This window comes from Erythrolamprus reginae, chromosome 2, assembly GCF_031021105.1.
Source record: "Erythrolamprus reginae isolate rEryReg1 chromosome 2, rEryReg1.hap1, whole genome shotgun sequence".
NCBI lineage: Eukaryota > Metazoa > Chordata > Lepidosauria > Squamata > Dipsadidae > Erythrolamprus > Erythrolamprus reginae.
In genome coordinates, this window is record NC_091951.1 from 212544919 (window position 1) to 212569532 (window position 24614).

Consider the following 24614-nt stretch of genomic DNA (forward strand, 5'->3'; position numbering starts at 1 on the left):
ATATATAGATACTATAGCCATATATATTTTCCTTGGTAATAAAGATGTAGTTTGCCAAAGCTATATTCTAAAATATTTTCTACATTTTTGTTTGGGCTTAAGTTCTTTTTGTCTTGCAGAACTTTTCATGGGTTAACATGGGTATATCTGCTGTTATAGGCATGCAGTACTGTTGTTCATTTGTTCAAGATACAGAGAAATTTGCCATTCTGTGTGGAATGTTCTTTTTGCATTTGAAAAAAAATACAACTCATTGGAAATGGTTTATCTTCTCTTTGCTGCTGATTCATTATATTGATTCTCCCTAGATCAAAGGAGCTAGACAATTGCTGAATTGGGCTTCCTACATGTGATATCAGCAGTAAAATAAATAGTTTTGTGATAGACTTTGTTTGCCTAAGCATTTTAGAGCTGATGGTTTGGGCAATGACATATATAATTTACCATGGTCTCTCAAAATAAGTATTGGTCTTGTATTATGTTTGTTTTTAGGTCACTACTGAAAAATTGCATGCCTCGCAGGAAACAAGAACTTCATGATGGGTAAGGAGGAAAGAAGTTATAGGGCATGTTTCAAAACTCTTATCCAGACTAATCCAGACTTATCCAGACTATGATGGAATTATTTGGATAGCAGAGATAATAGTCACGTTTGGATGTTTAACACTTTTAACCTGGTTACTGCAGTGATAACTCTACTTCCGAACGCCTCTATGGACAAACTTTTGGAGATATGAACCCCGTGTTTAAGATTTTTTTGCCTCTACTTCTGAACCATTTTCACCTTATGAACCCGAGCTCGGGTGGGTGCGCTCTCTTACTGCGCATATGCTCTCTTATTGCCCTGCCACCAGGATTCCCCTTTGTTTGCTGACCCCTCAGCCTGGCTTCCACATAGGCCGGGTGTGAGGGACTGCACAGCCATTTGGGGAAGAAGCCATTAAAGTGCCTCTTTAGGCCGGGGGGGGGAGGAAGAGACCCGCCCAGACAGTTAGGAAGGGGAGGTCCTGCTGCAGAATTGTTTCTGGGGGACAGTGCTGTGGTCCTGGCTGCCGGCGTTCATTCTGCCTCCTCATCCTTTTTCTCCCCTAACTGCCTGGGTTGGTCTCTTCCCCCTCCCTTGGCTTAGGAGGCACTTTAATGGCTTCTTCCCCAAATAGCTGTGCAGTCCCTCCCACCCAGCCTGTGTGGAAGCCAGGCTGAGGGGAAACCCCACCAGCAGCTGCGTTCGGCACGGGACCAGAGCTCGGAGTGTTCCTGGCCCATGTGAGGCACTAGAAGGATGCCCCGTGGGGTGGGATGAGTAGCGCCGGGCAGAGGAGGAGGAGGGTGCCCCTGAAACTGAGGGAAGAGGGGGAGAAATAGATGCAGTTAGGAAGGGGAGGTCACAGAACTCAGCTCTCTTTTCTGCTCTCAGCCAGGCAGTTAGGAAGGGGAAGACCCAATTCGCCCTGCAGAATTGGGTCTAGGGGACAGCGCCATACTCCTGGCTGCCAGTGTTCATTCTGCCTCCTCCTTCTTCTCCCCGCCCACTCACATGTGCCTTCATCCCCGGCAGCTGCGCTCCCTCCTGCTGATCAAGAAGCCTTTTCACCTTTTTTGGCCTCTTGTTTGTTCCGTGGGGAATGGGATCAATAGGAGAAGGAGGAGGAGGGCACACGCCTCTCCTCCTTGCTTCTGCTTCTGTGGTAGACATAGTGTAATTGGATTTCAGTAAGGCATTTGATAAAGTAGAATACAGCCTACTTCTTGATAAGACAGAAAAATGCAGTAAAGTCAGTTCTATCACTTTATGGATTTGTAACTGGCTGACAAACCATACTCAATATGTAATCCTCAATGGAATTACATATACATGGAGGGAAATGTGCAATGAAATACTCCAAGGTTCTGTTTTATACCAATAGTCTTCAGTATCTTCATAAATAGTTTAGATGAGGGGATAGAAGGGGAACTCGTCAAACTTACCAATGACATCAAGCTGGAGGGAACAGCCAGCATTTTGGAATATAAACTCAAAATCTGGAAGGCTCAAGACTCATGATTTAATCTGTCATAACCTTGACAATAGATTTGAACATTGTGACCTATCTAAAAATTCAATGGCGAGAAAAATAAAGCCCTGAACTTAGGCAGCAAAAACCATACATACATACATGCAGAATAAGTTCTACCTGGCTCTACAGTAATAATTTTGAGAGGGATCTAGGTGTCCTAGTGGATCACTGCTTAAGTATAAAGTAGCAATGTGCTGTAGCTGCCAAAAAAGCCAATTGAGCCTGGGTTGCATCAACAGAAGGATAGCATTAAGATCAGAAGAAATGATAGTATCATATTATTCCACACTGGTGAGGCCACACTTGGAATACATTTTTATTACAATTATACAAAAATAATGTTGAGACTCTGTAAGTGTGCATAGGAGAGCAACAAAGATGATAAAGGGTCAGGAGGCGAAATCATATGATGAGTGATTAATGCGCTGGATTAGAAGACCCCTTCTAGCCCTATGATTCTATGAAGCTATGTTCTCTTTTTTGCAGAGACAGAAAAGCTGCTGACCCCAGTGAATAATTATGGATCTCATGGTAGTGATTTGAGGCCAATCTTAGGATATACTGCCTTTCACCCAGAAGAGGAAGAATTCCGAAGGTGTCTCAAATATTACTTTATGAGCCCCTGTGACAAGTTTCGTGCCAAAGGTCGGAAACCATTTAAATTGGTGCTTCAAGTGATCAAGATCTTAATAGTCACCATTCAGGTGTGTAGGAAAATGCAAAGGTGGAGCAAAGTCCCAAATGGCTTTGGGTCTAATCTTTTTTTATAAAATAAATCTATCACAGTTTAACCTGAATAGTTTTACTTTTCCTTAAGAGGAAAAGGCATCTTTCCTGCAGCCAAAGACGGGACCTTGCCTTCTAAGGGTGCAGATGACATGGCTGATGATGCTATGAACTAACTTACCAGAGGGATCACATTTTTGGCAATTTTTAAGGTTTTGTGATTTTTTTAAAAATTGCTTTTTTTTAAAATGCTTCAGCTTGGTTCGCCTTCTCTTCTACAGCTCATTCTCTTTGGGCTCAGCAATCAGATGGTGGTAACATTCAAAGAGGAGAACACTATTACATTTAAGCATCTCTTCCTAAAGAACTATGCAGATGGGTCAGATGATATCCATGCAGTTTACACACAAGCAGATGTCTATGACCATATCTTTCATGCAGTGGAAAATGTAAGGTTCAAATGCAGTAGAAGGGGGACAGGGCATATGGATGATCTAGAATTAATATGCCTAATTTTGGTGATGGTAATTTTCCCCTACAGTATTTGGCCATTCCAAGTGAGACAATTGGACGCTATGCCTATGTTCATCCAGCTAATTCTAACCAATCAGCTCTCATGCTCTGCCAGCAATATTACCGCAAGGGAAGAATTGACCCAGCCAATGATACTTTCAACATTGATCCCAAGGTCATCACAGGTAAGCAAATGAACCTTATCTCTTGTATCCACTCTTCAATCTTGGATATGGAAATGGCCTTGCTAACTTTTCCAGCTCTTGCGATCTTCAGGTGAAATCATTCTGAAGATGTTCTTTCTATTAGACATTTTCTATCTAATAAGCAAGAGAGGATCTTTTCTTGCATTGCATCTAGACTGTGGAACATACTTTTAGAAAAGATGTTTGGCTCCTCTCCTTTTCATTTAATGTTTCATTGAAAATTGATTTCAGTGTTAATTTTCATATTGCTAATCTTTTATATTTTTATAATTTTGTTAGACAAAATAAATGCTAAACTAAATAAAAAGATTATTATTATTGTTGTTGTTGTTGTTGTTATTGCTATTTATTAGATTTGTATGCCGCCCCTCTCTGAAGACTCGGGGCGGGTCACAACAATAACAACAATGTAACAAATCTAATACATTAAAAGAATTTAAAAACCATACAACACACTCATACCATACATAAATAATATAACCCAGGGGCTCAGCTTCCCCATACCTGATGACATAGGTGGGTCTTTAATAGCTTACAAAGGCAAGGAGGGTGGGGGCAGTTCTAATCTCCGGGGGGAGTTGATTCCAGAGGGCCGGGGCCACCACAGAGAAGGCTCTTCCCCTGGGGCCTGCCAGACGGAATTGTTTTGTTGACAGGACCCGGAGAAGGCCAATTCTGTGGTGCAAATGAGGTGCAAATTAGATGAATAATGTAAAATAAATGGTTTTCCTTCTTGTTTATGGGCCCTTAAAACAATATTTTATTATGCTATAATATGCAAGTTCTCTGTAGAATCAGGAAGCTTCTCAAACAGCCTTTACTTTTCTGGGTTCTACCTATGTCTCAGGTTTCTCAACATCTTTACTCATGTTGGTTTCTGGTAGAAAATAAGGGAAGTTCATGGCATTGGACCAGAATATCTCCGAGACCGCCTCCTGCCGCACGAATCCCAGCGAACGATTAGGTCCCACAGAGTGGGCCTTCTCTGGGTCCCGTCAACTAAACAATGTCGGTTGGCGGGCCCCAGGGGAAGAGCCTTCTCTGTGGCGGCACCGGCTCTCTGGAACCAACTCCCCCCGGAGATTAGAACTGCCCCTACTCTTCCTGCCTTCCGTAAACTCCTTAAAACCCACCTTTGCCATCAGGTATGGGGGAATTGAAACATCTCCCCCTGGGCATGTTTAATTTATACATGGTATGCTTGTGTGTGTGTGTCTGTTAGTATATGGGGTTTTTTAAATCTTTAAATATTTTAATTAATTGGATTATTCATGATTTGTTTCACTTGTTGTGAGCCGCCCCGAGTTTTCGGAGAGGGGCGGCATACAAATCCAAATAATAATAATTTTTTTAAAAAAGTTATCTTTTGTCTTGCCATTTTTATAGATATGTTTTCTATGTAGTTTGCTTTTTATTATTAAATGAAGAATAAATAGCAGTTTCATGGCACAAATCCAATTTGATGCACAGAAATGCAACTGACACTACTCGCTCCCCCCCCCCATTTTCATCCAAATGTGGAAGGATCTAAATCACAAGACAATGTCTCCTTTTTATACAGAATGCCTTGGTGTGGATCCCCCAGAGAAGATCCCTCCTCCATCTGAACTTGGAAGGGATCGTCCAGATTTTGCATTGGACCGCAGCTACAAAAACTTTACTCTTAAGTTTTACAAGTAAATAGTTATATTTTATTGATATTTGTAGCAGCACATTAGGATTGACAAGCCTCTTATGTTTACATGCTGTTCTTTTGGGGGAATATTGCACTGAACTTTGCAAATCTGAAGATTCCATCTCAATCTTTCTGTGCATATGGTGCAGGTATTCCTTTTTAAATTCATTACTGCTTTGAACCAAAATAATTTGATTCCTATAACTTTATATTTGCAGTCATGTGAAAAAGAAAATACACCCTTATTGTGAGTGCTCCTCGCCCACCTCTGGTAATGATAGATTCTGAGGAGAGTGAACCAGGCCCCTCTGGATACCCTGGGACAGTGGGGTTGCCAACTGATGCAGAGAATGAGTTTGATGGAGAAATAGACCTGGATGAACCTGAGGAACCACCAGAGGTGGCAGATGGGGGATTGGTCCGAGTCAGAGGACAAAGGGGACCTTAGAGTGGATGAGTCACTCTTAGATGCTAGATTCAGAAAGTTACAAAGCAGACAACAACACTTGTATGGTAACTCTAGGGGGTTTTCTGACCACTCCCAGCAGGTATTAAAGGGAAGAATCTTGGGTAATTCTATGTGGAGTTTCAACGTTGATTTCATGGACATTGTGTTAGATCTGGGCTTCCAGAAAATGCTCCCCTAAATACCTGAATTTTGCTCTGCAAAAGTCCTCTGCTAGAAGCTGCTTGCCTCGAAATGTGGTGAACGGATTTGTATACCCTATGACTAGTGTTGGGCGAACCCAACAAAGTTCGGGTTCGGCGGGTTCGGCCGAATTTGGCGGCGGAGTATGGGTAAGTTCGCCGAACCCAAACTCGAACCCGATTTGCCTGGTATTTCAGCTTTTTCCAAGGTGACATCCCTTGGAAGGAACATGCATTTAGGCTCTCAGAAACCATATGTGCCAAAAATAAGTGTTTCTCCATTGACTCTGGAAGGTGAGTCCATCATGGGTTGTTAACCAATCCTATTGGTAGAGACTGAGTTAATTTAAATAATTAATTAACTGGCACCGCCCCCTTAGTAGCCCCCATGAGCCAGTTTTAAAAACTCAGTCTAAGTGTAGAGACGTTTGAGTTTTTTCTTCTGAGTTACCTCATGTTGTTTGACATATATGGTTTAATTAAAATTGATTAAATTTGATTAGATTATTTAATTAATTATTAAAAAAATTATTTTTTACCGTTTTAATGTTTTTTCTTCTGTTTCTACAGGTGACATCAAAGGTTCCTGTAAGGGGTCTCTGCCCTCCGTGGGCACTCCCCCACCGTTTTTCTCCTCGGGGGCCCCTTCCCTCAGCGGGTACCACCCCAAGCGAGGAGCGACACAGCCTGGGGTCCCTGGCCTCCGAGGCCAGACCCGGCTGCGAGCCGAACGTGGGGGGGTCCGCCCCCCCCACTGGGAGGCTTGGGGGAAGTTCCGATTCCCCAGAAACTGCGCTTTTGGAAAGCTGGCTGGGTGCCAGCGCCTCTCAGCTGTTCGGCGGCTCGAAAAAAAGCCGCCGCCGAAGCCACCGCCGCCGCCGCCGCTTCCAGGATCGCCGATTCGGCGAAGAGTAAAAAGAAGCTGTTAGAAGTGCGGGGCTAGCTGAGAAGAGGCTGGTATCCCTGGGGGGGGGTTGCCCCCTCCCCATAAGGGTGAGGCGAGGAGCCAGCAGCACTAAAAGTGCAAGTGCCTTCTGAAGCGGCTCTCGCGCCCGCCATTTTGTGGCCAAGGCGGGAAAAAGTTGCTCTCCGCTCCGTTGCTGGGCGCGAACAACAGGAGCTGGGCTGTTCTGCGCACGCGCAAGGCCCAGGGGTGTCGGATCGCCATTTTGTGCTCGGTTTTGGTGAAGAAAGCTGTCAGCAATTTCTAATCCGTGAGTACAATGGAAGATCAATCACTTCCAGTGAAGCTGCCCTCTCCCAGCACGGCTCCCAAGGCCAAAGCTAGGTCCAAAGATAAGGCCAAAGCCCAGCACTCCTCTTCCTCACTTAAGGAGGCTGAAAAGCGGATTCAGGCCTTGGAAAAGAGGCTAGAGGCGGCCCTTCACACCCCCTTGACCATCTCTCCTCTGTCTGCGCAGTATTTGCCCCTGGCCAGGGACACTTCTACTATTAATCCTGCTATAAGACCAGCAGAGGTGCTGTCAGACCACGATTGGTCTCCAGACAGACAGATGCCAACTATGCCTCAGGTGCTCCCTTCTCCTGGTCCTATCCAGCCTAGGCCAGGGTCAGCAAGTCAGTCTCTACGGAGCGGCCAGGGACCCTCAGCCACCTTCACGCCAACAGCAGCGGGGCTTCGTGGTCCACCTGAGACTTGGCCTTCTGCAGGGATTAGGCCTCAACCAGAGACTTGGCCTCAGATGTCCCCTTCGGTTCAGGATTTAATTAATAATGCCTACACTCAGGGGATGGCGGCGGGGGTGCAACAAGTTACACAGCAGCCTCGCCAGGTGCAATCAAAAAATCTGTGGTGCGCACCGCCCCCCTCAGGATTGGGGTCTTGGGCTGAGGAAGCAAACCCTTTAGAGGAAACTGAAAAAGATTATGAGCTGTCTGATGACGAGACACCACCAGAGCAGCCTGTGGCGGCTGGCCTTTTTAAAGCCTCAACTTTCAGGGTATTGCTTCATAAGGCCAAACAGACTGTAGACTTGCCAGGTCCTGGAAAATCAACAGACACCACTGATGGGACCAAACCGGCTACAGTCCTTTTTAAAGAGCCCCAGCCTGAGTCAGAGCACATTCCATCCTCTGATATTATCCAACAGAGTATAAAAAGACCCTGGCAACATCCTGCTGCCGCTCAGGGACCCTCTGCAGTGGAGCGCAGATTCTATACGTTTGATGAGGAGGTAGAAAAATTACTGGAGTTCCCTCCTATAGATCAGCCTGTCATGCAGCTGATCTCCAAGTCCTTAGTTCCATCTGAGACAGGCGATAGCTTAAAGCCTGAGGACAGAAAGGCGGAGGTGTTGATCCGAAAAACCCACCAGATGGCGAGCTGGGGATTTCGAGCAGCGGCGGCTGCTTCCTTTTTCACGAGATCATCTATCGTATGGCTGCAAGAGATGCAGGCCAGGCTTGGACCAGATGAGGGTCGCTTGCGACAGGATCTTGGGAAGCTGTTGGCAGCAGCAGAGTTTTCAGCAGACGCCACTCTGCATGCGGCCAAATTTTCGGCCAGGAGTATGGCGGCCACTCTGTCATCAAGGCGCCTGCTCTGGCTGCGAAGCTGGCCAGCGGACCTAAAGTCCAAATGGAACCTAGCCTCGGCCCCCTTTCAAGGGGAAAAGCTGTTTGGGGAAGCGTTAGATCCTGTCCTTGTGGAAGACAAGGATAAGAGGAAGTCCCTCCCCAGGGCCTACAGGCGCCAGGAGCGTCGCTTTACTCCCTACCAACACAGGCCGTCCTTTCGGTGGGACTCTTCTGCTCCAGCGGGTCAAAATACCAGACCCTATTCTCAGGCCCAGTATACCTCCAACTCGTTCCGAGGAGATAGAGCGCCCTTCCAGGATCGCCAGAGAGGGTATCAACAGTCGAGGCGTCCCTTTCGTGGCAACCAAAGGGGCTTCAAGCGCCCTAAGTGACTCCTTTCAACAGCCCCTGGGAGGAAAACTTCGCTTTTTCGAGGCCGCATGGCGGACTACATCTTCCGACAGGTGGGCGTTAGCAACTGTCTCCCAGGGCTTGCGCTTGGAGTTCCTCCAGCCCCCACCATACCATTATGTTCACTGCCCAGTTCAGCGGGACCCCCTGAAGAGGTCACAGCTTCAGCAGGAGGTTTCCCACCTCTTGGAGATACGGGCAATAGAGGAAGTGCCCAAGCACGAAATAGGTACCGGCTTTTATTCAAGGGTCTTCCTTGTACCAAAAACATTGGGAGGGGTGCGCATGATCCTCAATTTAAAGCACCTCAATACTTACATCAAATATCGGCGATTCCGAATGCATTCGCTCCAAACCATCTTGGCTGCAATCCGAAAGCAGGATCTATTAACATCTATAGACTTAAAAGAGGCCTACTTGCATGTGCCAATCCTGCAGTCTCATCGGAGATTTCTCCGGTTCACCCTGGAAGGCTCACACTACCAGTACAGGGCAATGCCGTTCGGCCTGTCTTCGGCCCCTCGCACTTTTACAAAGCTGCTCGACGTATTGACGGCACATGTCAGATCCCAGGGAATTCGGGTGCTAGCCTACCTGGACGATCTCATTATCCTGTCCAGATCCTCTCAGAGGGCGCGGGCAGATTTGGCGGTCACCAGACAGACGTTGGAATCCCATGGGTTCACGATCAACGAGGAAAAAAGTCATCTTCTTCCAACAGCCAGGCTGTTACACCTGGGTTCCGTGATAGACACCTCGACAGGCACTGTGACTTTATCTCCGGAAAGGATGGCAAACATCCAACAGTTGATCTTGCATCTTCGACACCAGCAACGTGTGTCTCTCGCATTCCTGTCCAAGCTCCTGGGCACACTTGTTTCAACTATCGGAATTCTGCCTTGGGCCCGTCATCATCTCAGGGTCCTTCAATGGTTCCTTTTGCCATGGCAGAAGGCCAAACTGAGTCACTCACAAAGATTAGTCCGACTCCCTTCTTCGGTCAAGGTCTCTTTGAGGTGATCTATTTCCCCTGCCTTGGGCAACGGGTCTCTCTTCTGCAACCGGGACCGCCTAATCCTCACAACGGATGCCAGTCTGTCCGGTTGGGGGGCCCACATGGGGCTACACATGGCCCAGGGCCTTTGGTCTCCGGAAGATCTGAGCCCAATCAACATCAACTATTTGGAGCACAGGGATGTCTTTCTGGCTCTTCAGGCCTTCCTCCCTTGGGTTCTGGGCAAACATGTGTTGGTCTTAACCGACAATGTCGCTACCAGGGCCCACTTGAATCATCAAGGGGGAACGAAGTCTCTTCGCTTGATGGGCGAATCGGCGGCCCTGTTCAACTGGGCGGAAACCCGTCTAGCCTCACTGTCGGCGGAGCATATAGCCGGGACCAGTAATGTTCAGGCGGACTGGCTGAGCAGGTCTACCCTGGACCCCGGAGAGTGGAGACTGGATCCCGGAGTATTTCATCTGCTAAGTCAACGTTTCGGGACTCCTCTGGTGGACCTGTTTGCATCTCAGGACAACACACAGTTATTGAGGTTTTATTCCCGGTTTCCAACGCCGAGGGCAGAAAAAGTCAACGCCCTCTTGTCTCCATGGCCCAAGGGTCTGCTGTATGCATTCCCCCCAACGTGTCTACTACAACGGGTGCTGGACAAAATAATCCGGGAGAGGGCCGAGGTCATCATAGTGGCGCCATATTGGCCCCGCCGGCCGTGGTTCGCGGACCTGGTAGCTCTCTCAGTCTCCCCTCCTTGGAGGATTCCGGATCGCCTGGTCTCTCTCACTCAGGGCTCCATTTGTCACCCGGAGCCTCAATGGTTCCAATTAGCCGCTTGGCGTGTGAGCGGGAGCGACTAACGCAACATCATCTACCGGACACGGTCATTGCGACTATGCAGGCAGCTCGTCGACCATCGACAGTGCGGATATACCAGGCAACATGGGCAGCCTTCTGCAGATTTTGTTCGGCCCGTCATTGTGATCCAAAGCAAGCCTCGCTAATTGCAATCCTTGAATTTCTCCAATCTGGCATTGGGCGGGGTTTAGCCCCCAACACCTTAAAAAGGCAGGTGGCGGCCCTGTCAACTATAGTCCGAGTGTCAGACTTTAGATCTTTGGCTCAACATCCATGGGTGAGAGATTTCATCAAAGGAGCTATTAACAAGCACGCTCCTCCGGTGAAGAGATTCCCGACATGGGATCTCACCCTAGTATTACGTGCCCTCACGGGACCTCCCTTTGAGCCCATGAGGTCGATTTCATATAGACTCTTATCAATAAAGACATTGTTTTTGGTGGCGATTACATCTGCCCGCAGAGTCTCTGAGTTGTCAACGCTGTCTGTCAGGCCGGAGTTATGTGTGTTCCATCCGGACAGAGTGGTGCTGTGGTTGGACCCTTCGTTTATCCCGAAGGTGAATACAGATTTTCACAGAAGGCAAGAACTGGTTTTACCGGACTTCTGCACACATGGTCAACATCCTTCTGAACTTCGTTGGCACAAGATTGATGTCCGAAGGGCTTTGAAGCTCTATATCAGGAGGACGGCATCTTTTCGAAAAACTGAAAGACTCTTTATTTCGTTTGCTCAGGCCACGATGGGTCTTGGAGTTTCTTCGCAATCCCTTAGTCGATGGATTAAAGATTGCATTGCGGAGGCTTATACATCGAGATCTCAATCTCCTCCCACTGGAGTCGTGGCCCATTCCACCAGAAGTGCGGCTACTTCGACGGCTTGGTCAACGCAAGCTTCCTTAGAGGATATCTGTCGTGCCGCTACTTGGGCCTCATCGTCTACCTTTATACGCCATTACAGATTGGACTCATTGGCTTCGGCAGAGGCTTCATTTGGCAGGCGTGTCTTGCAACGAGTGTGTGTCACTCCAACGACCTTGGCCCAGCCTTTTCCCTCCCAGGGGATTTGATCTGTGGTATATCCCATGATGGACTCTCCTTCCAGAGTCAATGGAGAAGAACCGTTGTACCTACCTGAACGGTCTTCTCAGTGCTCTGGAAGGAGAGTCCATACCCACCCGGCATGGTGTTTGGCCAGGTCGCCGGAGTGCTGGGACTGTTAAAGTTTATATTTGGTTATGAAGTTAATAAAATTTTCTGATTTTTACATTGTCTTCGTTTTTAAAACTGGCTCATGGGGGCTGCTAAGGGGGCGGTGCCAGTTAATTAATTATTTAAATTAACTCAGTCTCTACCAATAGGATTGGTTAACAACCCATAATGGACTCTCCTTCCAGAGCACTGAGAAGACCGTTCAGGTAGGTACAACGGTTCTTTCGTGGCCAGCTGCGCAGTTATACCATTGACAGGATTCGAACACGGAACACACACAAATATCTCCATAAAAATAAACCTGGATATCTCAGCTTTTCCCAAGGTGACACCACTTGGAAGAAACATGCATTTAGTCTCTCAGAAACCATATGTGCCAAAAATAAGTGTTTTCGTGGCCAGCTGCGCAGTTATACCATTGACAGAATTCGAAAACAGAACACACACAAATATCTCCATAAAACTAAACCTGGATATCTCAGCTTTTCCCAAAGTGACACCCCTTAGAAGAAACATGCATTTAGGCTCTCAGAAACCATATGTGCCAAAAATAATTGTTTTCGTCGCCAGCTGTACAGTTATACCATTGACAGGATTTGAACACTGAACACACACAAATATTTTCATAAAAATGAACCTGAATGTATATATATATATATATATACATACATACATACATACATACATACATACATACATACATACATGAATTTTAAACCTCGGGGGAGGCAAGGTGGTGGTGGTGGTGGTAGCAAACACTCTAACCACTCACTCAGGTGGTGGCACAGCCAAGTCGCGTGGGATCCACGCCTAGTTCATTTTAAGGAATGTAAATATGTCCACGTTGTCTGTGGATAGGCGGATCCTTTTGTCAGTGATGACCCCTCCTGCGTTGCTGAACACATGCTTGGACAGGACACTTGCCACAGGGCAGGCCAGCACTTCCAGGGCATAGAGGGCAAGCTCTGGCCACATGTCCAATTTACCTACCCAAAAATTGACGGGGGTGGAGTCATCACTAAGTACCATGAGACGCGTGGACAGGTAGTCATCCACTATGCGTGTCACGTTCTGCCTTCTGGTATTATGGGCCATCACATCCGATGGTGGGGTTTGTGTGGGACAATGGAATAGGTTTTCCAACATTGTGGCCATGTTCACCCTCCCCTGTGAGGTGCTGCCAGTGTCCCTGCTGCGTTGGCGACTGCGTCCTACTCCTACTCCGCATGCCACCACTGAGTCCTCCAATTCCTGTGAGAACTCTGTCATAGTGCGTCCACGAGCGCACACTTGTACTCTCTCATTTTGCGCTCCCGCTTGAGTGCTAGGATCAAGGAGGTGATGTTGTCCTTATAACGGGGATCCAGCAGGGTGGCCACCCAGTAACTGGCAGAGGTGATGATGCGGGCTACCCTGGGGTCATTGCGCAGGCTCTGGAGCATGTAGTGGCTCATGTGAGCCAGGCTGCCCTGAATCAAGGAGAGGGTTTTATTTATTTATTTATTTATTACTTAGATTTGTATGCCGCCCCTCTCCGAAGACTCGGGGCGGCTCACAACACGTGGAACAAATCATAAATAATCTGACAAATTTAAAATATTTAAAGATTTTAAAAAGACCCCATATACTAACAGACATACAGACAAGCATACCATATATAAATTAAACATGCCCAGGGGGAGATGTTTCAGTTCCCCCATGCCTGACGACAAAGGTGGGTTTTAAGGAGTTTACGGAAGGCAGGAAGAGTAGGGGCAGTTCTAATCTCCGGGGGGAGTTGGTTCCAGAGGGCCGGTGCCGCCACAGAGAAGGCTCTTCCCCTGGGGCCCGCCAACCAACATTGTTTAGTTGACGGGACCCGGAGAAGGCCCACTCTGTGGGACCTAATCGGTCGCTGGGATTCGTGCGGCAGGAGGCGGTCTCGGAGATATTCTGGTCCAATGCCATGAAGGGCTTTAAAGGTCATAACCAACACTTTGAATTGTGACCGGAAACTGATCGGCAGCCAATGCAGGCTGCGGAGTGATGGTGAAACATGGGCATACCTAGGTAAGCCCATGACTGCTCTCGCAGCTGCATTCTGCACGATCTGAAGTTTCCAAACACTTTTCAAAGGTAGCCCCATGTAGAGAGCATTACAGTAGTCGAACCTCGAAGTGATGAGGGCATGAGTGACTGTGAGCAATGAGTCCCGGTCCAGATAGGGCCGCAACTGGTGCACCAGGCGAACCTGGGCAAACGCCCCCCTCGCCACAGCTGAGAGATGTTTTTCTAATGTGAGCTGTGGATCGAGGAGGACGCCCAAGTTGCGGACCCTCTCTGAGGAGGTCAATAATTCCCCCCCCCCCCAGGGTGATGGACGGACAGATGGGATTGTCCTTGGGAGGCAAAACCCACAGCCACTCCGTCTTATCCGGGTTGAGCTTGAGTCTGTTGACACCCATCCAGGCCCCAACAGCCTCCAGGCACCGGCACATCACTTCCACCGCTTCGTTGACTGGGCATGGGGTGGAGATGTAAAGCTGGGTATCATCCGCATATTGATGATACCTCACCCCATGTCCTTGGATGATCTCGCCCAGCGGTTTCATGTAGATGTTGAATAGCAGGGGGGAGAGGACCGACCCCTGAGGCACCCCACAAGGGAGAAACCTAGGAGTCAACCTCTGAACCCCCACTAACACCGACTGCGACCAGCCAGAGAGGTAGGAGGAGAACCACTGGAGAACAGTGCCTCCCACCCCCAACCCCTCCAGCCGGTGCAGAAGGATACCATGGTCGATGGTATCGAAAGCCGCTGAGAGGTCAAGGAGCACCAGGACAGAGGATAAACCCCTGTCCCGGGCCCGCCAGAGATCATCAACGCGACCGAAGCGGTTTCCGTGTTGTAACCGGGCCTGAAACCCAACTGCTGGGGACCTAGATAATCGGCTTCTTCCAAGGATCGCTGGAGCTGGAGTGCCACCACCTTCTCAACAACCTTCCCCATAAAGGGAAGGTTGGAGACTGGACGATAGTTATTAAGCACGGCTGGGTCCAGAGAGGGCTTCTTGAGGAGGGGGCGCACGAGCGCTTCTTTATAGAGTGATGGAAAAACTCCCCTCCCCAAGGAAGCGTTGGTAATCTCCTGGGCCCAGCTCCGTGTCACCTCCCTGCTGGCCGAAACCAACCAGGAGGGACACGGTCCAGTAAACAGGTGGCGGAACTCACAGCTCCAATGGCCTTGTCCACTTCATCAGGTGTCACCAGATCAAACTCTTCCCAGACAGGTGGACAAATACGTGCCCCAGTCACCTCGACTGACTCATTGTCAATCGACTCTGTTTTACAATTGGAGTCGAGGTCGGCCCGGATCTGAGCGACTTTATCAGCGAAAAATGTGTTAAAATCCTCGGCACTACTCTGCAAGGGCTCCCCAACTCCCCCCTGGTTAAGAAGGGAGCGGGTCACCCTAAACAGAGCGGCCGGGTGGGATTCCGCTGATGCAATCAAGGCGGCATGATACGCGCATCTTGCCGCCTTGAGCGCCACTTTGTAAGTCTTAATAAAAGCTCTTACAAGTGTTCAATCGGATTCAGACCTACTCTTCCTCCATCGCTTCTCTAGACGTCTCTTTTGGCGTTTCAAGTCCCGGAGCTCCTCGTTGAACCATGGGGCTCTACGGGGTATAACGCCACGGAGAGGTCGCAAAGGCGCAATCCGGTCAAGAGCCTCCGCCGCAGCCCTGTTCCAGGCCTCTGCGAGAGACTCCGCCGAACTGTGGACGAGTGCCTCTGGAATAACCCCAAGCGCCGTCTGAAAGCCCTCTGGGTCCATCAGGCGTCTGGGGCGGAACATCTTCATTGGTTCCGCCTCCCTGCGGGGGAGGATTGGAGCCAGGAAGTCAAGCCATAGTAGAAAATGGTCTGACCATGACAAAGGCAATACTTCTAAGCCCCTTAGTCTCAGACCATTACTCAATTGCTCGGAAAGGAATACCATGTCATGTGCGTGCCCTCCCTCGTGAGTCGGACCCTGTACTACTTGAGTCAGGTCCACGGCTGTCATGGTGGCCATGAACTTCTGTGCCAACCCAGAGGTTTCGCCGAGTGACGGCAGGTTGAAGTCCCCCAGGACGATGAGTCTGGGAAACTCCACCGCCAACCCGGCTACCTCCTCGAGTAGCACAGGCAGGGCTTTTGACACGCAGCTGGGAGGCAGGTACGTGAGAAATAAGCCCACCTGAATCCCTAAGTCCAACTTCATCAAGAGAGACTCGCAACCCGCAATTTCCGGAGCAATGAGTCTACGCAGGCAAAGGCTCTCCCTGGCTACAATAGCCACTTCTCCCCCCCTTCCCTGGGGTCGAGGTTGATGCCATATCTGAAACACAGCTGGGCAAATTTCAGAGAGAGGAACACCTCCCTCTGGGCCCAGCCAGGTTTCAGTAATACATGCCAGGTCGGCCTCCTCATCCAGGATCAAATCCCGGATGAGGAGAGCTTTATTTACTACCGACCTGGCATTCAGCAGCAGCAACCTGAGCCCAGGGCCAGAGTTACACTCACCACCAGTACCCATGATTGGGCTCACAGGTTGTCAGTGACATGTCTCTCCTCCTCCTCCTCTTCCTCCTGCTCCTCCGTCCAGCTATACTCCATTGATGCCCGTGATCTGCACTGGGGGCCGCCCTGCTGCAAGTCCTCCTCCTCCTCCTCCTCCCCCAAAACTCTACGCTGGCTGGACAGCGGAGTACCTGGCTGCTGTTGGCCCAGCCACCCACCCTGCGAGCCATGGATGCGCCCTCCTGCTGCCTGGGAAAATGGGCCTTCCTCCTCCTCCTCTGCTTCCTCCTGTGCCACATCCTCCGTCACGGCCTGAAGGGGTTTTTCCAGTAGGCAAAGGATGGGGATGGTAGCACTGATGATGGCATTATCAGTGCTGACCATATCAGTGGCATACTGGAAGCACTGCAGCATGGCACAAATGTCCCTCATGGAGGCCCAGTCATTGGTGATAAAGTGCTGTTGGTCTGCAATTCTACTCACCCGGATGTTTTGAAGCTGGAACTCCACTATTGCCTGCTGCTGCTCACACACCCTTTCAAGCATATGCAGCATGGAATTCTACCTGGTTGGCAAATCGCAGATGAGGCGGTGGGTGGGAAGGCCAAAGTTTCTCTGCAGGGAAGATAGGTGAGGAGCAGCAGGGTGGGAACAGTGAAAGTGCACGCACACCGCACGCACTTTATTCAGCAGCATGGATAATGGGCCAGGAACCTCTGCACCACCAAGCTGAGCACATGTGGCAGGCAAGGGATGTGTGTCAACCCCGCTCGGCCCAAGCTGCCACAAGGTTCCGCCCATTGTCACACACCATCTTCCCAGGCTTCAGGTGCAGCGGCAGCAACCACTCAGCTCCTGGGTAGTGTGTGGTCTCTCGCCCAAGCAGATGAGTTTTAGCACCGCCTGCTGCCATTTCCCCATGGCCATGCTCAAGTGGGAGGTTGCTGCGCTGCGCTTACTGGATGTGGAGGGTGAAGAGGAGGAAGCTGAGTAATAGTAAGAAGCAACAGGAGACACCGACTGATGTCCAGCAATCCTGGGTGGTGGAAGGATATGCGCTAAATTGCTTCCAGCATCATTCCTAGCCGCTACTACATTCACCCAGTGGGCAGTGAGGGAGATGTACCGGCCCTGGCATGTTTACTACTCCATGTATCGGTGGTGATGTGGAGGCGGGAACTGACAGCATTCTGCAGTGCACACCTAACTTTCTCCAATACATGTTGGTGCAGGGCAGGGATGACCTGGCGTGAAAAGTAGTAGTGGCTGGGAATGACGTATGGTAGGACAGCCACTTCCATAAAATTTTTGAAACTTTCCATCTCCACCAGGCGGTAGGGAAGCATTTCAAATGCCAGCAGCTTTGAAATGCTGGCATTCAGGGCCTGGGCTCGTGGGTGAGATGAGCCGAACGTCCGGTTTCTCTCCAAAGTTTGAGGGATGGACAGCTGAAAGCTTCCCTGGGACGGTATAGAAAGGCTTGGTGATGGTGGGGGTGCTGGTACTGCTGCTGGTGCTGGTGCTGCTGCTGTTCTTGGTGGAGGTGGTGTTGGTGGTGATCCTACATTGTCCCTTTGGGGAGAGACAGGTGGCCTTGCTGTTGTGGAGGCGGTGGCAGGGGCCGAGGCAGCCTGGGCAGAAGAGGAAGACCCAGGCGTTTGAATACTTTGAAGGTATTGCTGCCAACGAAGCTCATGTTTTGTATTCAGGTGCCTGGTCATGCAGGTGGTGCTGAGATTATTAACACCCCTCCCTCGCTTCAGGGACTGATGGCAGAGTGTGCAAATGACCTTTGTCTTGTCATCTGTAAACAGTAAAATGTGCCATGCAGGTGAGATTCTTTGTGGCACATGTAGTGCGCTCAGTCCCTGGCCACGGTGGGCAGTAGTACCAACAGACTGAATGCTGAGGGTTTGCACTCTTCTCCCTCTTCTGCTGGCTGCCTGGGACTGTGGGACCACCACAGCCTCTTCCTCCTCTGAACTCTGCCGGCCTTCAGTCCACGTGGGATCTAGCACCTCGTCATCACCCCTGGCATCTTCTTCCACCCACTCCTCCCCGCTAGCCTCCCTCTCAGCCTCAACATTGCAGTAAGCTGCAGAAGCGGGGATCTGGATCTCATCATCCTCCATTGTGGTCTTCCCCGATGATGCCCTGGACACCTCCTCATTCTCCAGCAGAAGCTGTTAGGCATCCGGAAGCCCAAGGTCAGCAACTGGGGATGGGGCAGGTGGATGGCCCATGGCATCCCAGTTAGAAGTGTCAAAAAAGAGCATTAAAGATCCCACTGCTTCTGGCTGAGATGGCCTTGCTGCTTTGAAGGGGGATGATGATGAGGGCTCTGAACTCGCAGCTGAGGTGGAATGTGTAGAAGGCAATACCTTGGAACTGGTAGCGCTGCGTGCCATATTATCTCCAACTTCTTGCCTCACCACTCTGGAAGCAGTTTTGGGGCCTGCCAATATAGGCCTCAAGCCCAGGCACCTGCTTGCACCACAGATAGGGATTTGAGGTGCAGATGTTATACACCCTCTCCCTGCCCCTGCAGCACCAGCTCCACCACCACCACCACCAGCACCACGGCCAAGGAGATGCAGAGAAAGTAAGTAGCCCCGTCTTTGACCCAAAATTAAATTGACAGAGAGCACTAATGGCTTTTCATTAGATAGAAAAAGGAAATGCAGAGAAAGGAAGTAGCCTCATCTTTGACCCAAAATTAAATTGATAGAGATCACTAGTGGCTTTTTATTGGATAGAAAAAGGAAATGCAGAGAAAGAAAGTGGCCCTGTGGTTGACCCAAAATTACAAGTGCCAGAGGTCAGTAGCAGCAATATAAGACTGACACCACCACCACCACCCCATTTTAATTACTGGAATGGCTTGATTTGTTACTTATACATGAACTTTTCAAACCCAATCTGCACATAGGACAAGTCTATCGTTGGCCCAGAGGTCAGTAGCAGCAATGCAAGACTGACCGCCTCAATTTAATTACTGGAAAGCTCTGATTTATCACTTCTACATTAACTTTTTCCACCCAATCTGCACGTAGGACAAGTCTATCATTGAGAAATCTACCAATATCCCAGAGCTCAAAACAAGGTGCTACTGCTTTGAAATCACATTAGGTTTAACAAGTAGATTCATTAATGTAGTCTCATGTTTCTCAACCATTACATATTTAAGATGAATGGACTTCAACTCCCAGAATTTGACCCAAAATTAAATTGACAGAGAGCACTAGTGGCTTTTTATTAGATAGAAAAAGGAAATGCAGAGAAAGAAAGTGGCCCAAAATTACAAGTGCCATAGGTCAGTAGCAGCAATACAAGACTGACCACCCCGTTTAAATTACTGGAAAGCCTTGATTTATCACTTCTACAATAACTTTTTCAACCAAATCTCCACGTAGGACAAGTCTATCGTTGACCCAGAGGTCAGTAGCAGCAATGCAAGACTGACCAGCCCCTTTTAAACTCTGGACTGCCTAGATCTATCACAGCGACGTGAACTTTCCCCACGATTTTTTTTTCAAATAAAATTCCGAACCAGAACTATGCAAATTGGGTTCCCCTTTCAGTGGCAGCCAACAGATGCAGCGAAACAGGACCTCAAAAAGTCTTTTTCTTTCTTTGCTTTGGATGGATGATTAGGCTGCTATGCCCACAGGAATAAAATGGCACACTTGAGAAATGCAGAAACCCCAAGATTCAGGGAAACTGCAAAAAAAAAAGTCTTTTTCTTTCTTTGCCTTGGGTGGATGACTAGGTGGCTATGCCCACAGGAACAAATTGGCACACTTGAGAACTGCCCCTTGGGCACAGAAGAACTGCCCCCTGCCCACACAAGTATTGGGGTTTTTTTTGCCTTGGCTGGATGGTCAGCTGTATGTGCCCACAGGAACAAATTGGCAAACTTGAGAACTGCAACTTGGGCACAGAAGAACTGCCCCCTGCCCACAGAAGTATTGTTCTTTCTTTACCTTGGATGCCTAGCTGAACTGACCTTTTGAAGACAATTGCACAGTTGAGAAATCTCCCTTTCAGTGGGAGCAGCCACCAGATGCAGCCTAAGTGGTCTTAAAACTCTCCCCAACCTATCTCTCCCTGTCAGCAGCAGCAACAGCACTGTCCCTAACTAACTAATAGCTCTTTTAATGACGATGGACCGCATGGTCCTGCCTTTTATACAGGCAGGTCAGGTGTCCCTCCGGACCAATCTCAGCCATGCGTCCAGCTGGCCAATCACTGGTCAGCAGGACACATGGCCAATCACAGCCAGTTCCTGCATTTCCTGCTTACAACAAGGCTGTTGATTGGGGCATCGCGGAGTTCATTTGAACGCCAAACCTGAACACAGACTTTTTAAAAAGTTTGGGTTTGGGTTCGGCATGCCAAACCCGTAAAATTCGGTACGAACCCGAACTATGCAAGTTCGGTTCGCCCAACACTACCTATGACTCATTTCCTGCTTTATCTTGCTGGAATGCCATTAGCCCTGAAGCTGGCACCTTCCCCGGAAGCTTATCTGATAACTTCGCAGCAGAGAAATCTATTTCATGAACTTTTAAAGACTGAATTCTGCTTGTAAATGTTGCTTTTTCAAATAAAGAGTGTAATTCAAAGCTTAAATTGTGGGGTTTAGCCATTTGTTTCAATCTGAAAAACCTGGGATAGAACAACCCTCTTTGAGTTCAATAGTTTTATGTATTAGGACGTAGTAAAAATAATCTGGTCCTTTGCAGTTGTTAAAAGGTAACTACAACCTCAGACGAACAACAACAAATGACATATTGCACCATAACATTATTTACTTTACAATAAGAAAACCAAAACAAGAATATCAGATTATGTCCTGATACGTAAAAATATAGAACTCAAAGATGTGCTTTCTATTTCACCACTGTAGATATTTGTCTGTCTGTCTGTCATATTTAGACGCAAGTATTGTCTCATATTTTGTACAATTTCAATTGTTGAGATCTAGTAATTTTTCTCATTCTGTTATATTTGTGTACTTGTGAAATATTGTGGGAGATTGTGATATAGTTAACTCTCCACATATTGTTTCTGGCAGGCTCATTAATGTCACAATTGACTTCAAGCTAAAAGCCATCAACATCCAAACAATAATCAACAATGAAATTCCAGACTGCTACACTTTTTCTATAACAGTGAGTAGCCTAGTGCTCCTATCTTTGCTGCTCAATTCATGTTCACAAATTCCCCATTCACTTACAGTAGTAGAGTTGAAGATGTTGTTTTTATTCTTTTCTTCTCTTCATTTTCCCCCAGATTATATTTGACAATAAAGCACACAGTGGCAGAGTGAAGATTAGTTTGGATAACAAAGTCGACATTCAAGAATGCAAAAATCCAAGTATCTCTGGCAAAGGTATCAGTGAGTTACAGGGGGAGGAACTTGGCACAAGTATAAGCATATTTCATAAGGGGCATTGTACTCAACAGCATACTTGGGTAATGAATATAAAACTATATAATTTAGAAGTGCTTCATTTCTGGACATCCCTGTTGATGCTTTTCTTTCAAAAAGGAAATTATTAAACATATTTGTGGTTACTTGCTCAGTACATTATATCCCCCCATTGATGCCAATGATTAGGACTGTCACTTATTCATTGAATTGTGGCTCATATTACAGAGTCATCCCGTGTGAAGTGGACCAATTTTAAAGATCAGCCCCACCTTACCATCTCAGATTTAGATGACATTTAGCACATAGTTTCTTTATGTTATAAAACTATGCTGTGCAAAATTTTAGTTCAAAAGACTAAAAATTGGGAGTTCTAGGAGACCTCAAATAAAGTTTGCAAAATGCTGAGTCGGCAAAAATGACATTTTGGACATACTTCTAGAAGCTGTAAACGCGGCGGATTCAATAGTATGTTGGAGATATTTGAAGAACCTGCACACATTGTAAGGCTTTATATTTATAAACTGGCAAAACCCCATGTACCTAGTCCTCTTACTTTTTCCATGGTTCAGGCTCAAACTTTGCAAAAAAATCCTGAAAAACTACTTGGCCTTTCAGGTTGATTTTTGACAGGTGTACTCAGTAGACAGCTGCAATGAGGACTGCCAATTTGCAGCACTTTCCTTCAAGTTGTTGAAAAAATATAAGAGTTCAAAGTTGATACTTAATAGGTTTTTGCCAAATTTTGACTATCTGTAGTTTTTTTTGGCTATCTGAGAAGAAGAAAATCCTCTTCCAGTTAGCCCTGTTTGATCCTGTGGGATAGCTTCAATCCTCTTCCAGTTAGCACCATTAGAAAGAGCAGATTCTCTTCTTTAAGAATATATTGTTTTACTTTTGGTGTCTCTTCATATAAGAATTGAAAATATCTCCTCAACTGTTTGCGGGCAGCCTGTGATTTCTGAACTGCACCCTTGATACAAGTTCAGTAAAAGTGATTCTTTTTTCGATAAGTAGCATTTTTTTAAAAATAACACAAGATGTTATAAGACTGTGTTCAAAAATATTAAAAAACAGGAATGTTTGTTAGGAAATGGAAGAGTGAGGCCAGGTTTCAAATAAGGGTCCAAAAAAGTGGGGATTTTGTCAGTATTGTTGGATGATAGAGGAAACAGGCCCTTTGATGTTTCTAATGGCTGTATAAGTCAATTAGAGCGGAAGAGAGAGATAGCAAGAGAGAGAGAGAGCAAGAGAAAGAGAAAAAAGAGAGGGGGAGAGAGAAAGAAAGCAAGAGAGAGAGAGAAACAGAGAGAGAGAAAGCGAAAGAAAGCAAGAGAGAGGGAAAAGGAGAGGAAGGGAGAGAGAGAGAGAAATGAGAGAAAAAAGGGGAGAAAAAAAGAGAAATGAGAAAATGACTGAGACAGAGAATGAGAGGAAAGAGGGAGAAACAAAAGAGAGAGAGAGAAGTGACTCTTGATTTAAAGCACATGATAAAAAGCACCGAAAGAATAAGAGAGAAAAAAACCCAGCCCTCACCTGTCTTTGGAAATAATAAGAGAGAGAAAATCCCCAGCCCTCACTTGTTTTTGGAAATTGTTTAGGAGTGTATACACACACACACACAAGGTGGGGAGGACAGGGATGGAAAAGGAGATGAGAGTGTCTTAGAGTGTCATTCTGTGTCATTTTGGTTGGTGGTGTGCCCCAGGATTTTCTAAATGTAAAAAATGTGTCGCGGCTCATAAAAGGTTGAGAATCACTGCTCTAGACCACAGGCTTTGCTCCTCTTAGCTTTGTATCAGGGAAGAGTTATATCTTTTTCTTTTTGTTTTTCTTTTTTCTGTCGAATCGCCATGATATACCCAAATATGGGAAGAGCATACAGCTTCCTTTTTGCCTCTCTGCCTCTCTAAGGGGCCATATCCAAGGCAGTTAAACTTATAGCTGATAAACTATAATATATATGTGTAATGTACACACACATACACACACACACACAAACACAAACACATCATCATCAGTGGAAACCTTCAATGTCGAAAGACTATGGTATTGTGGTCTGGAAAGAGTTCCTAGAAACAGTTCCTAATGTGGCTAAAAAGGCCAATCCAAATATGGCAATCCTTCCCACATTGAGGGCCGATTTCACTGGTTCTGGGATTACCACTTTGCCTCGGCCTGCCGTACAAGTGTCTCATCGAAATGGAGAAGGCCATGCTTCGTCTTTAGCCTTCAAGCTGAATGATTAGAAGTCAAGGTTTCCCAGCTGTTAATGTCCATTCCCAAGGCCTCTAAATACCTCCTACATATTTCCTTATATTGCAGAATCACCAAGGCAAACTCTGCATTTGGCAGACTAATGACCAACATGTGGAACCGACATGGAATAAGCCTTGCTACAAAACTCAAAGTCTACTGAGCATTAGTGCTAACTATCCTGCTGTATGCCAATGAGACTTGGACCTGTATACAGGAGACATGCTAGGCAATTGAACCACTTCCACATGACCTGCCTCCATAGAATTCTGAGGATCCAGTGGCAAGATAAGGTGCCTGACACTGAGGTCGTCTCCAGAGCAGGCCTGCCATCAATTCCCACCCTGCTGATCAAAGCCCAGATACACTGGACAGGCCATGTTGTTTAGAATGCCAGACCATCGCATCCCTAAACAGCTCCTCTATGGTGAGCTGTCTAAAGGAAAGCGAATGCATGGGGGACAAAGGAAGCAATATAAAGATACGTTGAAAGCCTCCTTCAACTCCCTTGATATCAACACCACCTCC

General features: G+C 47.4%; 1 protein-coding gene across 4 annotated transcripts in view; it reads left to right on the plus strand.

Annotated features, from left to right (window-relative positions):
• Positions 1-24614, plus strand: part of MCOLN1 (mucolipin TRP cation channel 1) — a 110207-nt gene that overhangs the window by 31519 nt on the left and 54074 nt on the right. For 2 of the 4 annotated variants that reach the window (XM_070741747.1, XM_070741750.1), the window contains exons 2-8: positions 493-543; positions 2544-2761; positions 3065-3232; positions 3325-3481; positions 5064-5178; positions 21474-21570; positions 21692-21791. In XM_070741747.1, the coding sequence (XP_070597848.1) occupies positions 537-543; positions 2544-2761; positions 3065-3232; positions 3325-3481; positions 5064-5178; positions 21474-21570; positions 21692-21791 (862 nt within the window). In that variant the 5' untranslated portion in view covers positions 493-536. The remainder of the gene's footprint in view (positions 1-492; positions 544-2543; positions 2762-3064; positions 3233-3324; positions 3482-5063; positions 5179-21473; positions 21571-21691; positions 21792-24614) is intronic. The other 2 variants (XM_070741749.1, XM_070741746.1) reach the window with 1 other exon arrangement.